General features: G+C 33.4%; 1 protein-coding gene across 1 annotated transcript in view; it reads left to right on the top strand.

Annotated features, from left to right (window-relative positions):
• Positions 1 to 11869, top strand: part of LOC124233810 (low-density lipoprotein receptor-related protein 1B-like) — a 792861-nt gene extending 780992 nt beyond the window's left edge. Inside the window, exons 82-85 of the mRNA XM_046651030.1 lie at positions 6065 to 6155; positions 7116 to 7260; positions 10173 to 10271; positions 11729 to 11869. Coding sequence (XP_046506986.1) covers positions 6065 to 6155; positions 7116 to 7260; positions 10173 to 10271; positions 11729 to 11869 — 476 coding nt within the window. The remainder of the gene's footprint in view (positions 1 to 6064; positions 6156 to 7115; positions 7261 to 10172; positions 10272 to 11728) is intronic.
• The last annotated feature ends 1560 nt before the right edge of the window (positions 11870 to 13429 follow it).

Below are 13429 nucleotides of genomic sequence, written 5' to 3'. Positions count from 1 at the left end.
CCTCTAGTCATATGCCACTAAAAGAGTGACTCAAAAGAAAGAAGAGTTGCAAGTAGTAATAACCCTTTATCCAAAGATTCTGATGCTCTTCCTTCCATCACTGATTCAAAGCCATTAAATTTAATGGAAGTATCAATGCACATTCAAAGGGCTATTGGCTATGTAAATGCCAAATTATCTTAGATTTGAGCAAAGTTGACCACGTAATGACCCTATTAAAAGGTACTTATCATCAGACATTTATGCTTAGAGAAACTTGCCTCAATAGCACTGAAAGGAGGGAAAACGTAGTTAAACTGATCCTTCCTAAGGTAGGAGGGTTATTTTTATTCTCTCAGGTAAAGTCCAGTGGTTTTGAATGGTTGTCAAATGTTCCCCAAATTTAGGCAAAAGTCATCTTCCCAATAAAAAAGATGGACACTTTAGGAAGCATTTTCAAATCTGCATTTCCACTTACAGTGAAGCATTCCATAATCATTGGCCCTTGGATAATCAAGGATATGCTGCCTCCATCAGCCTAACTACTGTCCACTGGCATGGAGATTTCCCTTTCTAATGGATGCACAGCTTTCTTAATCATCTCCGAAGAGTCACACTTCTGTTTTCTGGCCCTTGCTGTTTAAAGTATCTAAAAATCAGCCTGGGAAATTAAGCAGATCTATTATCTTAGGACCTTCTTCTTAAATTCCACTTGGAAAAGCTAGTCTGCCTGTTCTGAGGCTATTTTGAAGAGTTTTAAAGTAAAGATGATAAAATATTCATTATATATTACTATTTTAAATTTACCTAAAGTTCAAAGAGAATGGATGTTCAATGTTTGAATTATGCTATTCACATCTGCTGAAATTAAGGAGGATAAAAATATACTTAGCATTTGTGGGGCAGTAATGTAGAGATGCTGATTTTACCGAAGTGACAACAGAGATGTGATATCTGTTAATGGGTTATTTGTATCTCCTCTTTGTCTACTTTGTCCTCATCTCTCTTATACCATCATGTTCTAAAACAGAAAAAAAATGATTATGTGAATACGAAGTAATCATAAACTATCGAGCCTTTACTGCTTGTCAAGTAATGTACTAGATCCAGAGATAAAGTCAGCGAATAAGACAGACGGTGCCTCTTCTCATGAAGCTGAGGTTTTAGAGGGGTAAACAGCAGTAAAACAAGGAAGCACAAAATAGTAAACGTGCAAATTTATAAAATAATATGAGTGAGTTTTCATTGGTTAGTTCCATGAAGGAGGCAAAAAAGAGGCAAAAATAGAGAATGGGGGAGGAGAACAGAGGTCAGGAGTGATTTGTCTAAGGCGGTGATCCTTAAGCTGAGACTCGAAGGATGAAGAAAAGTAGGAGAGGCTCAGGGTATTTCAAGCAAAAGAAACAGCAGGTACAAAAACCCTGGACCAGGAAAGAGTTAGACGTATTCGAGAGTTTGAAAGAAGACCAGTGTGCTAGCATCAAGGGGTCAGGAGGGAGAGTGGTACAAAGTGAGGATTAGTGGACAGGACCAAGATGATAGGCAGTCTCTTAAAAATCACTGGAAGGATCTTTACTAAGTTTGGAACCTATTTTCTTTATGATTTTTAACATTACAATTTATCAAAATGCTTAAGAAAAAGCATTTTAATCCCCAAAAGCATATAAACACACTCACGTTTATACATATATGTAAACATAGACTTGAGAGCAGAAAATATAGCAGCATATCAAAGAGGTCAACTGTAATGATATAATTTATATTTATATTTCTCTACTATAAATTCAATCAGTAGACAAAGGTTCTCTTTCTTTGATATCTCTCATACTGAATTCTTCTAGTGTCCCTCTTACCTCTTGAAGTAACTCTGCTTTCTTTGTGAGATACCTTTTTTCTATCCCTTCTAGTCAACCCACTCTTCACTTACCGCTATTTACACTCTCCTTGGTGATCCCTAAATCCTTGACCTCAGTTATCAACTCTATGTTAATTACCCCTGAATTTCTGTCTTCAGTTGTGGTTTGTCTCCAGAGTTTGAGAGATACATCCCACTGCACAATTACCATATCTATATCTATATCTATATTCCACAAGAATCTCAATCTCAAAATGTCTCAAAATGATCTCATCACCTTCCCCCACTCAATCAGCCATTTTCGTGTACCTTGTTTTGCCTTCCTGTCTATATAGATGGCTGCAAAATCTACCTGGTTACCCAACAACACTTCAGTGTCACTCTTAACTTTTCTTCTCTCTCAATTCAAGCCAAATAATATATCCAATAGATATTACTTCCTAAATTTTCTTCAGCATCATCTTTTTTTTAACAGTACAAAGGCCTGGCTCATTTACATTGCTTACACAGCCCTTCATAACATCACCTTTGCTTTCTTCTACAGCCGCATCTCCTTCCACTACTGTCCATTCTGCATTTCAGCCAGATTCTTTGTTGTTCCTTAATCTTTCCTCCTCCAGGCCTTCACATTTCTCTTCCTAGATTTATTCGATGTCTCCTCTTCTCACTTGTCCTACATTCTCTTTCATGGGACGAAAGAGGTCTCAGAGACATACCAGTCATCCTCCTATATCCCATACCCAGTTGGATGCTCCTCCTTTATGTTTCCAGAGAAATGCATACTTTCCCTGGAGTAGTGCTTATCACACCATATTAAAAAAAGCCATTTGTTTGTCACATAATATACATCAAACAGCATGAGAGGGGGGACATTTGTATCCCCGGTGCACAGTAGAGTACATGTGAGTGTGTCGGACATAGCAACACAACATATATTTGCTAAATGAGAATTAAATGTATAGTCCCTATGATATCTGAGGAACTGTGCCATCTACAAAATCGAGAAAGATAAACAGTTTATGCCCTCAGGTTACAAATAAACTGATTTCTAGGATATGTTGTGAAAAGTGCAAAACAGGCTTACGCAGAGTGCTATGGCAACATATATTTTTAATTATTTAATAACCATGTATGTAGTACTTTCTATGTATGAGACATAATCCTATTTACATTACTATGAGGTAGATATTAGTGATGAGACATTTTGTAGATGTGTAAACTAAAGCAAAGATAAATAGTTTGCCTAAGGATATGTTCCCAGTAAGCCAAGATTTGACCAGACGTAGCCTGACTCCAGAGTCTATTATCTCAATTGCTCTGATGTACTGCCTCACTCATGGAACGGGTCTTTTCAACATGACAATTTGATGATACAGTTCTTCTTTCTAATGGAAAAGTGTTGTATATTGACGCTTCAGAACAATGTTGCAAAGAACGACACTCTCTTTTATGTGAGAATGTTGTTGAGATATCCCTTCCACCCTTAATTAGTACAGAGTGTACTTTTTAAAATCAGTTTAGGATAATCCACCAATAATGTAGTGTTAAAAAGAATTACCGGGAATAGACCTTGATTGTTATATGTTACAATATAATATTTACTGCTATATATACCATGTGGAAAAAAATACTTATTTTGATAAATACCTATATTATGATTCTAAAAATATATGTGGTTGCCCATGTTTCCATCAATGTAGACTATTTTACAAAAAACTTGCCATACTGCTACCTTGCATTATTTATTGGCTACACTAAGCATTATCGCAGTTATTTTGATTAGTTATATAAACATATCAGAAGTCTAGGCTCTTAAACAGAGTGCAGTAATGCAGGGGATTGGAACTGCCATCTGTGATGGAAAAAAGAGAAAGAAAAATGAAGTCCTTTGTTTTCTAGCATGCATAATTAGCAGCATTTCTACAATATAGGAATAAAAGAAACTATGTAGAACAAATAAAATCTAATTTTCTAAGTAACTTGTAATGGCATTGAGGGAAAAGTAACTTTATATACCTTAAAACCAGCGTTCGTAACTATTTTATGCATACCAATTTACCATAAATTTTAGTAGAAAAAAGGTAAATAATGAAGAAGCGTTATTTATAAAGTCGTGATCAATCAGTTGAAGTTGTAGTTTATGAAGAAACCAAGCTGTTTGCTGGTATTTAAAATTTGTGAACAAATGTTAATTACTATCCAAGGTGCCGGATTCTCTACTACCATTAATTACTAATACATTAAACATTCATATAAAGTTCACTTTCCCAAAACTAAGGAGGTAATATAACACCAAACTCACTAAGTTTTATAGTCCTGGTAACAACGTGAAAAAGTAAAGTGAGTTTTTTTATTTTATAAACTGACTAAAGAAAGAAAGCCCTATTTTTTCTTGCATGGAAGAGCTCATTATTTAGTTATTTTAGACAAGTTATTTTTGAAGTTCCAAGTTGGAAGATTCTCTTCTACATGACATTTTCTTAATAAAGACTTTTTGGTATTTTGGTAAGTGATCTCCAGTATGGACTTTCTCACACAGATATCTTCTGGCTAAACCTATGAAAACTGATCTGTATTTCTGTTTTAAAGTCCCTAAGCGGCACTTATTGTGCTTAACGTTACCATTAATTTCTACCACAGTATTTTTCCATGTACATGTAGTGCAGAGGGAAATTCATGTGTTTAATAATTCTTAACGTTTTATTCCTGAACCGTTCAAGATCCTCACATTAAATTTCAGTTAGTTTTTGGGTTGCTTTGTGTCTTAGTTCAGGCATCGATTAAGTTGACTTGACTGAATCAACCAGATGCTTATTCCAAACAGACAAAGGCTTTGTCTCATGAGCACTGGATATTTGTCTGTTGAAAAAGTTAACATTAGGGACTTGATAGAGCTACTTAATACTCTCCTGTCATTAGGCAACCCTTACATTCAATTTTCTTCCAGCATAATTGACATATAACCCTAGCTGTATCCTCCTGTGGATGACATTACCAGCAAAGAGATATTGTTTCCTTCGTCTTTGGAAAAGAAAAATTGATTGCTCTGATTGCCAACCTAGAAAAGGAGGGCAGAGGTCTCCTCAATTTTGCTTCTCTCTTACTCTCAGATGCATAAAAACTAAGACCCTGTTTCTCTGACCCCTCCTGAAGAGCTATTCCATAGATCTTTTATTCCTTTTTTTTTTTTTTTGAGAAGATTAACCCTGAGCTAACTGCTGCCAATGCTCCTGTTTTTGCTGAGGAAGACTGGCCCTGAGCTAACATCCATGCCCATCTTCCTCTATTTTAAATGTGGGACGCCTGCCACAGCATGGCTTGCCAAGCGGTGCCACTTCCACACGCAGGATCCAAACAGGCGAACCCTGGGCCGCCAAAGTGGAACGTGCGCACTTAACTCCTGTGCCACCAGGCCGGCCCCTTTTATTCCATTTTGAAGATAGGTGATGCAACCTAAGGTCAATCTAAATAATACATGAGATAAGGGAAAAATGGACATTTTCAACATAAGCCAAATCCCCAGATATGTTTTGCTGAAACTGTTCTGGAACCAGAACTTGAGAAAGAAAATCCTCTTTGCCCCCCTTATTCTGTTGAATCAAGCTAACAACAGCCCTATGTGGTAGATGTTCTCGTCTCTGCTTTATTGGTGAAGAGCTTGAGCCTCAAATTTTAAATAACTTATCCTAGGTCTCACTTCAAGTGAGTTGTGAGACTGATGTTTAGGCCTATGTCCATCCAAATCCAGCACTGGTGTCCCTTCTGTTTTGCTAGGCTGCTGTCTAACTCGCCAGATGTACTCATGGCCAGAGAATATTTACAGCTAAAGGAACAAAACGAAAGGTGGGAATGTGGCCAGTGAAGTTGTGTAAATGTGTTTAGTCAGAGTTGATTTATAAGGAGTTACCAGAATGTAATTTCCTCTTTGCAAGTAAACGTGTGTGATGAGAATCAGACTCTGACAAAGAAGTCAGTATTTCTAACCTCAAGGTATTTAACTACAACATATAAATGAAAGGTATCTAAAGAAACAGTTCAAGCAGATCAAGTATTTAATAGGAGAGTAATTTTTCAGTTACTTAGTTATGAACTAGGAATATAAACATTTGGCTTAAGCTTTATTTTTATAACATCAATAGTCAAATGATTTGGTGTAATGAAATCTTCAGTTCTATCAATCTTTTCTTCATTTTATTTATGTGTTCATCTCTTCCTTCATTTCTTTTTCAGGAAGCATCGCCATCATTGTGCCTCTTGTCCTCTTGGTGACTTTGATAACCACCTTAGTAATTGGTTTAGTGCTTTGTAAAAGAAAAAGAAGGTAAGATGGAATGTTCTAGACTAACAGTAAATAAATTACACAAATAGTTACGGAAACATCGTGATTTTTTTTAAAACATAAGTTAGTTACCCCAACTGCAAAATCCTACGTTTTTCAAAACATTTTATCCCTCTATTTCATTTTATGTCATTATAATTCAGAAAAACCTTCCCCCATGTTATGTTATTGGAGTGACTCTATTTATATATTCTAACAAAACTAAGAGGACATATTAATAACAATTTCAGTAGAATTTTACATTTGTGGTAGCTTTTCCTTGAAACAGCAATAGTCTCTGAGGAGCATCTTATTATATTAATGGGTAAGATAAGTAGTGTCAATACAATAATACTGAATTGTATTTGTTGTCATAAATTGTACATTTCACCAAAAATTGTGCATTTGTTCATTTTATGTATTATTGGAGGCATCATTACTTTGATTTATATGAATATGTAGTTACAAAGATCTAGAAGGATTGGGTATTCTGTGAGATTATTATCCAAAATCAAGAGTTTATGAGTCAGATTTTGAATTATATAAAAGAGAATTTTAGCCGTGTGACTTAGGGATTGAAAACAATCTATTTCAAACAAAGTTTCTTTATGATTACTTTTTAGGGAGTTTTTCAGAAAGAAAGGGGAAAAGTAAAATTTAAAAAACTAATTGGTTAGTGGATATTCAGTTTCAACTAATGCAATATTAGCTATTTAGGAGGAATATGTTCCAAGGGCATTTTTATTGCTAAATCCAGATAACATGGGAAAATAACTTATCACATTAAGAACTTTTTTGCTCCTCTGTGACTCAATAAAGGTCATCTACTTTGAATGCATTTTATTTAGGAACTTTCCATCAGTTATGTTAAAATAAGTCAGTAGATCTACAAATCTGATCGTTTCATACATCATGACTGTGATATTTAGATAACTCACTTAAATTAACGTTCACATATTCTAGGACAAAAACTATTAGAAGACAACCTATTATCAACGGAGGAATAAATGTAGAGATTGGCAATCCATCTTATAACATGTACGAGGTGGATCATGATCACAACGATGGAGGTCTTTTAGATCCTGGTTTTATGGTAGATCCAACAAAGGTAATATGTTTCAAGGTGATGGACAGTGAGCATTAACATTCTTGAGTTCTATCTCTACAATATGGTTCTAAATTTCATCAGCATTTCTTTAATTTGAAGTTATAGTAAAGAATTTTAGGATCCATTGAATGTTATAGTCTCTTCTAAAGAAAAAATAGTCTGCATTCACCTGAAGCAGGAAGTTAATATAACATGATTTGGAAAATACATATTTATTCACTTAGTTTATAAACATGCACAGCTTACTTAAGATAGTATATTATTCAAATGTGTGGCGATACTAGCACATCCAAATATACAGCCTAGTGTAAAAACACTGTCTTATTTATTTAATAATAATAAGATGAGCAAAGTACTTTTCTGTCAAAATAACTACTTTACTTCCAATAGTGTTTCATTGAAGAGTCAACTAAGCTGTGTCCCTGGGTTTGTTTGTAATATCACTTTTGAAAAGTATTTTTTTATCTGCTATACTCTCCTTGCTATTGATTTGAGACATGATATTGATACGTATAGCCTAAAATCCACAGTCTATCTTTAAAGTTACTGTTAGTTCTTATTACTGTCTGCTCAGGTTTGCATCTTTTAAGAGAAATAGATAAATGATACTATTATCCAGGTAAATTAGACTTGCAAAGATTCACTTCATTGTATTATCTGAACATTTTGCATGATAATTATAGCATATTTTATTATAAATTAAGAGCATCGATTTGTTATTATGGTCTGATTTTTCTTGGCTTATTTACTCATTTGTTGGATACTTATTTATTTATTTTCTGACATATAAAAGGTACTTTGTTCAAAATGCACCTTTATATTGTGAACAATCACAGGGACCAATCTTTGTACAGTTTTTCACTCACAGCTATTCCCAAAGAAGTTGAATAGGGTCACATACATTTAATCTAGTTTAGAATCCACGGCCAGACTTTCTAAGCCTGAAATTGATGGTCAAGTATTTATTTCTATGAAAGGAGATCAATCATTGTTGCATGAATAAAATTTTACAGTAAGAGAGGATATTGTAGTGACTTTTTCCTAATTAGAAATAATTTTATAGTTACTATTAATTATTAATTCAGCAACTCCTACATTTGAAATTCTTCATGAAATAAATCCTGGTAACCTAAGTTTCAGTATTTTCTACTTGAAATTAAAATCTATATATACTACACACATTGTTATTTGGTAATTTAGCTATGAAGGAGAAAGACATCTTAAATATGCAATGGAATTCTCATATTCTTGGAATTTTTCTTAGAAATAAAAATACTGTATCCATTAAGTATAGTATGAGGTATTGAGGACATACTAAAATATAGTGAGGATGTGCTAAAGCAGACTTTTCATGAGAAAGAGTTCTTATTTCCCCCATCATTTTTATTTCTTGGGATAGAATTAAGCCAATTTTAGACATGTAAAGAGAATAGCTTTTTAATACTCCATTTAAAAATTTTTCCACATTTACTCTAGGCAGATAAAACCATGTTCCAGTGCCCCTCAAATATTTTCTTTTAATGTACTTAGCATATAACACTCAGTAAATATTTGTTTACCAATTTGCTGGCTGATTGACCAAAATTATGTTAAATGTGACTTAGATGGCTGATTCTATATGGCTCCTGATGTTTGAAATGTAAATGTGAATTGTTACCTAAGAAGTAACTGTAGAAAAAACAGCTAGTCCTAACAGCTATGAACAATTTTGGAAAGCAGAGGGCCACACCAAAGCAATCTTAAGGATGAAATTTTTTTTTAAATAGAGTGTTCGTTGTGTTACAGTGGTTTCATATATTCATGATACAATCAAATATAAATTGGGTTACGCACAAAGAAGATTTTGGTAGAAGGTTTTTCTTGTTTTCAAAATGGATAAAACTTTTACTTCAATGGTACCTCATAATCAAAAGAAGTGAAATAGTTAATAAATTTAATAAAAAAAGATTTGTCCATGAGGCCATCACAGAAGAGTTTGAAGAGTTAAAAAAAGGGGAATTAATATTTACTGATTTTGTACCCAAATTTACCTCAATCCTTACTTTGATTGTTTTTGAATGTGTTCTAAATGAGACCTTTGTGGGGAAAAATAAAAAGGCAATATGGACCTGATTTTATATTTAAAATATTTTCCTGAGACCCTTGCCTTTGTCCCAATATTTGCGATCATTCATTGCTAAGAGTTGATAGTTAAGATTTTTAAAATATGTATATTCATTAATATTTTCATATTCTTGAAATTTTCATCTATTTCTTTTTCCTTTTGGATCACTAATAAATACTCTATCATGAATATGAGTATACCAGATTGGCTAACTCTGCCCTTCGACCCAAGAAAGTCTAAAATCAATGGTCTTGCATGGAGACTTAGTGAGCCAATTTAATTACTAATTAATCTGTTTTAGACTAGAAAGTCAGATTTCCAAGAATACAGAGGTTTACTTTATGATATGTCAAATTTAAAATTTTATCTTTTTCCTAAAAATATAGAGTGGTGATGAATCTTTAATTAGAAGCAGTTGGATATCTGAGTGTCCAGGATGGGCTACTGTCAGAACTTTTCAAAATGAGAAACCTTAAGTCGGGGAGGCTGGTGCAATTTTCACAGCTGCTAGCAAAGATATAATCTCTTTGAAGAGGATAAAATTAAGTTAATGGAGATGAATGGAGGTTTCCAAATGCATGGCATGTCTATCAGTAAACTGGACATAGTAGAAATGTCTACCTATGAGGCACAGATCCAATAGTAATAGTTCTGTCTTAAGTTATGGAAGCGATCATGAACATATTGTTCATGCCCCAGGGCTAAAGAGTAATTTTCGTGTTATTTTTATGACTTAACATGAGTTTATGTCAATGAAAATAGTTCCGTGATATTAGATCAGAAACTAAAATTCTCTGTTTACATACAGGCCAGGTATATAGGGGGCGGGTCCAGTGCTTTCAAGCTTCCACACACAGCGCCGCCCATCTACCTAAACTCTGATTTGAAAGGACCACTAACTGCTGGGGTGAGAGAAGAAAATTCATTATTCCATATCCATTCCATCACAGAACCCCTCACAATTAGAGATAATTATTAGACTTAGACAAGGGCTTGTCTGTAATTGAGTTTTTAATTAACAAGAGATTTCAGAACAGCATTAAAATTGGGGGCTTATGTTTTGTGTCCTGCCTATGCAAGATTACATATAAAACGTGTTATCGCTTTAGGCAAGCTAAGTAGAAATATCTCTTCTGCTGAATTTGAAAATGTTATAGCACTTTAACAGTAAACGTGAGTATTTGCTCTTCTTAGAAAAGAAATTTCTAGCCACATATTTAAACTGAATAATTTTGAACAAATTTGTATTTGGTTTTATTCATTTCCTATTAAGGTACTTCGTTTAGTATATATGAATTTGATGTCCAGTTGAATAAAAATATACTACAAAGTGTGGCATCATATTGAGAAATTAGAAATGGTCTAATGAAACCATTCTTAATTTTTTTTTTCATTAAGTAACTCGTTTCTAGAGAAAGGTCCTCTGTCTAAAGTTAAATGGTCATGTTAGAAGAGGGATAGAATTAGGGTATCAAAATTCCTAGGAATGAATATTTTCTCCCTTGTTCCTCTCTCACATCAACTGTTTTTCATTCTCATTTTTTATCATTTTTGTCTCATTTGCATGGCTCAAAGATTATGATGTTTCTTTGTTGTAACGAAGATTTAATGTTGTGCTTTTGGAAAGACAAAACAAAACTAAACAAAAATTAGGTACTAATTTTTTGGATTTAGTTGCAGTTAGTAAAATAATGAACATTGTGTATGTTTTTCACCTGAAAGAGTTTGCTTCTGCATGTTTCAATTCCGCCTTAAAATACTCTAAGTATCTACGAAACTTAAGATGATTGTGTACTTCACTATTTCTTAAAAGAGTCCAAAACTATTTTCAGTGATAAGTACATATAGGTTGTTTGAAGCAAAAATATTGACCTTATTTTAAAGTCTACTCTATTAACATATTTTACTTTCATTTTTGTTGGTTTGCTTGTTTTTAATTTCATATTGAAAATCATGAGCACCAATTCGGTGACTTTCTGTAAATACTTCTTTCCTGCCACTGCAGTAGTAATAAGGGGGGAAAACGTGTGGACTGGAAAGACAATTTAGTTTAATGTTTTATGCTTTTAAATAAAGTCTTAGTGAATAACATTTTCACATCTTCAGGCTTTTCATGGTATGTCAAATTTCCCCTTAGGTCCACAAGTTACCTGAAAAACATACAATTATGTTTTTATTTAATATCATGTTAAAGTCAATTAAAGCCTGTAAACAGAATTTAAATTATATTTAAATAATTACTATTTAGTAAATTGAATGCATTGCATATAAATGTTAATATGAAAAGATAGACATTCTAGAAAATAACTAATTAATGTTGTCAAAACTGATAACAAAATTGTATTTATTTTTTTTCTCCTTTAGCCAACAAATTACTCCAATCCGGTATATGCAAAATTATATATGGATGGGCAAAACTGTCGAAACTCCTTAGGAAGTGTTGATGAAAGGAAAGAACTGCTTCCAAAGAAAATAGACATTGGGATAAGAGAGACAGTGGCATAATCAGTGATACCTTTTATATGCTGTATAAATGTATAAAATATAAGGATTACTTTTGTATGTTCCAACAGTGTTATACTTGTTTTGGCATCAGCATTACCTCTTTCTTTATCTTTTTCCTGGTTAATTGTTTTCTGGGTTTCTGGATTTATTTTTTGCTGATGACTATTGATTGACCATTTGTATGGTATTTTTATGAAAAAGAACTGCACTACAGTACAATTTACAACAATGCTGCTGATATGACACACCTTTGAATTTGTTAAAATTTAAAACAACATATTCCTTTGTAGTGTGAATATGAGCAATCTATTTTGTATGAACTTTTTTGGTTCTACTTAGTCAACAAAGAGAATCTCTGCACTTTTTCATGATATGGTCTGAAAGCTGTAATACAATGTCATTTTATTTTTCTGTTGAAATTGATGGAAGAATGATTGAATGGTCAACTCTCTTCTTTGTGCCCATTAAAAATTGATTCAGACTGCTGACAATATATAGCCCTCACAAGTTCAGCATCACCTGCTTTAAAATTAGCCTTAGATTGCCAAGTGATAGATGAGAATTTTGAGGAAAAACTTTAAAAAATATATTCAATTATTAATTTGCATGAACACATAAGACTACATTTTCCAAAATTTAGTGGACTCTATGTGATATACTAAACATATACACCCTGTAAACAATAGTTACATTTAGGTGGTAGAACATAGCAAAAAAGTATAACTAAAAGTGGAAAGACCACACATGCTATGGGATAAGACATTTTGTTCTCCCTCAGTCCTGAGGTAAATAGCCAGCCTAGAGCACAACAGAGCATTGGGTACTCATGTCTTAGGAATTTCTTCCCAGTCATGTGCATTTTGTGAAAGATTAACCCAACCCCTTACCACACAGAACACTAAAGAATGATATATAAGCACACAAATTGATGGCAGAATTTCAACTGTGTGAATGCATTCTCTTTGCTAGGTCAAAAGGAAGAGGCAAAAGAGCCATGATGGTATCGAGTAATTGATGAATATTTTCAACATACAATATGACTAATCCATTATTTGCCCTATCCAAAATATATTCTTAAAGGACTTTCCAAGTTATAGAAGGACAATTAACTGCCCCTAATCAAAGGTGGAGAGGATCAATGCTGACCAGTTACTCTGGTACTCCAGTTTCTTTTGGTTATGCAAAACACATGGACCCCATTCACTTCTTTATTTGTTTTCAAATTTTGATTGAAACAAGTACTATTTACTTAAGTTGTATAAAAAAGGATAGCATTTTTATACAAATATCTTTAAAGGCACAAAAGATTTATTCAAAAGGTATGGAGGGCTTTTTGTTCCTCTGATAGACATGACTGACTTTTAGCTGTCATAATGTATTAACCTAACAGATGAAATATGTTTGTGGTTGCTCTTTATCCCTTTGTACAAGCATTAAAAAAAACTGCTGTTTTATAAAGAGACTTTTTGTTGTACTATGTGCATGCATACTACCTATTTCTAAACTTTGCCATATTGAGGCCTTTATAAACTATTGATTTATGTAATACTAGTGCAATTT

The sequence above is a fragment of the Equus quagga genome, unplaced genomic scaffold (genome assembly GCF_021613505.1).
Source record: "Equus quagga isolate Etosha38 unplaced genomic scaffold, UCLA_HA_Equagga_1.0 251_RagTag, whole genome shotgun sequence".
Classification (NCBI taxonomy): Eukaryota; Metazoa; Chordata; class Mammalia; order Perissodactyla; family Equidae; genus Equus; species Equus quagga.
The sequence above is the reverse complement of the archived record's forward strand: the minus strand, read 5'-3'. Positions and strand labels throughout refer to the sequence as shown.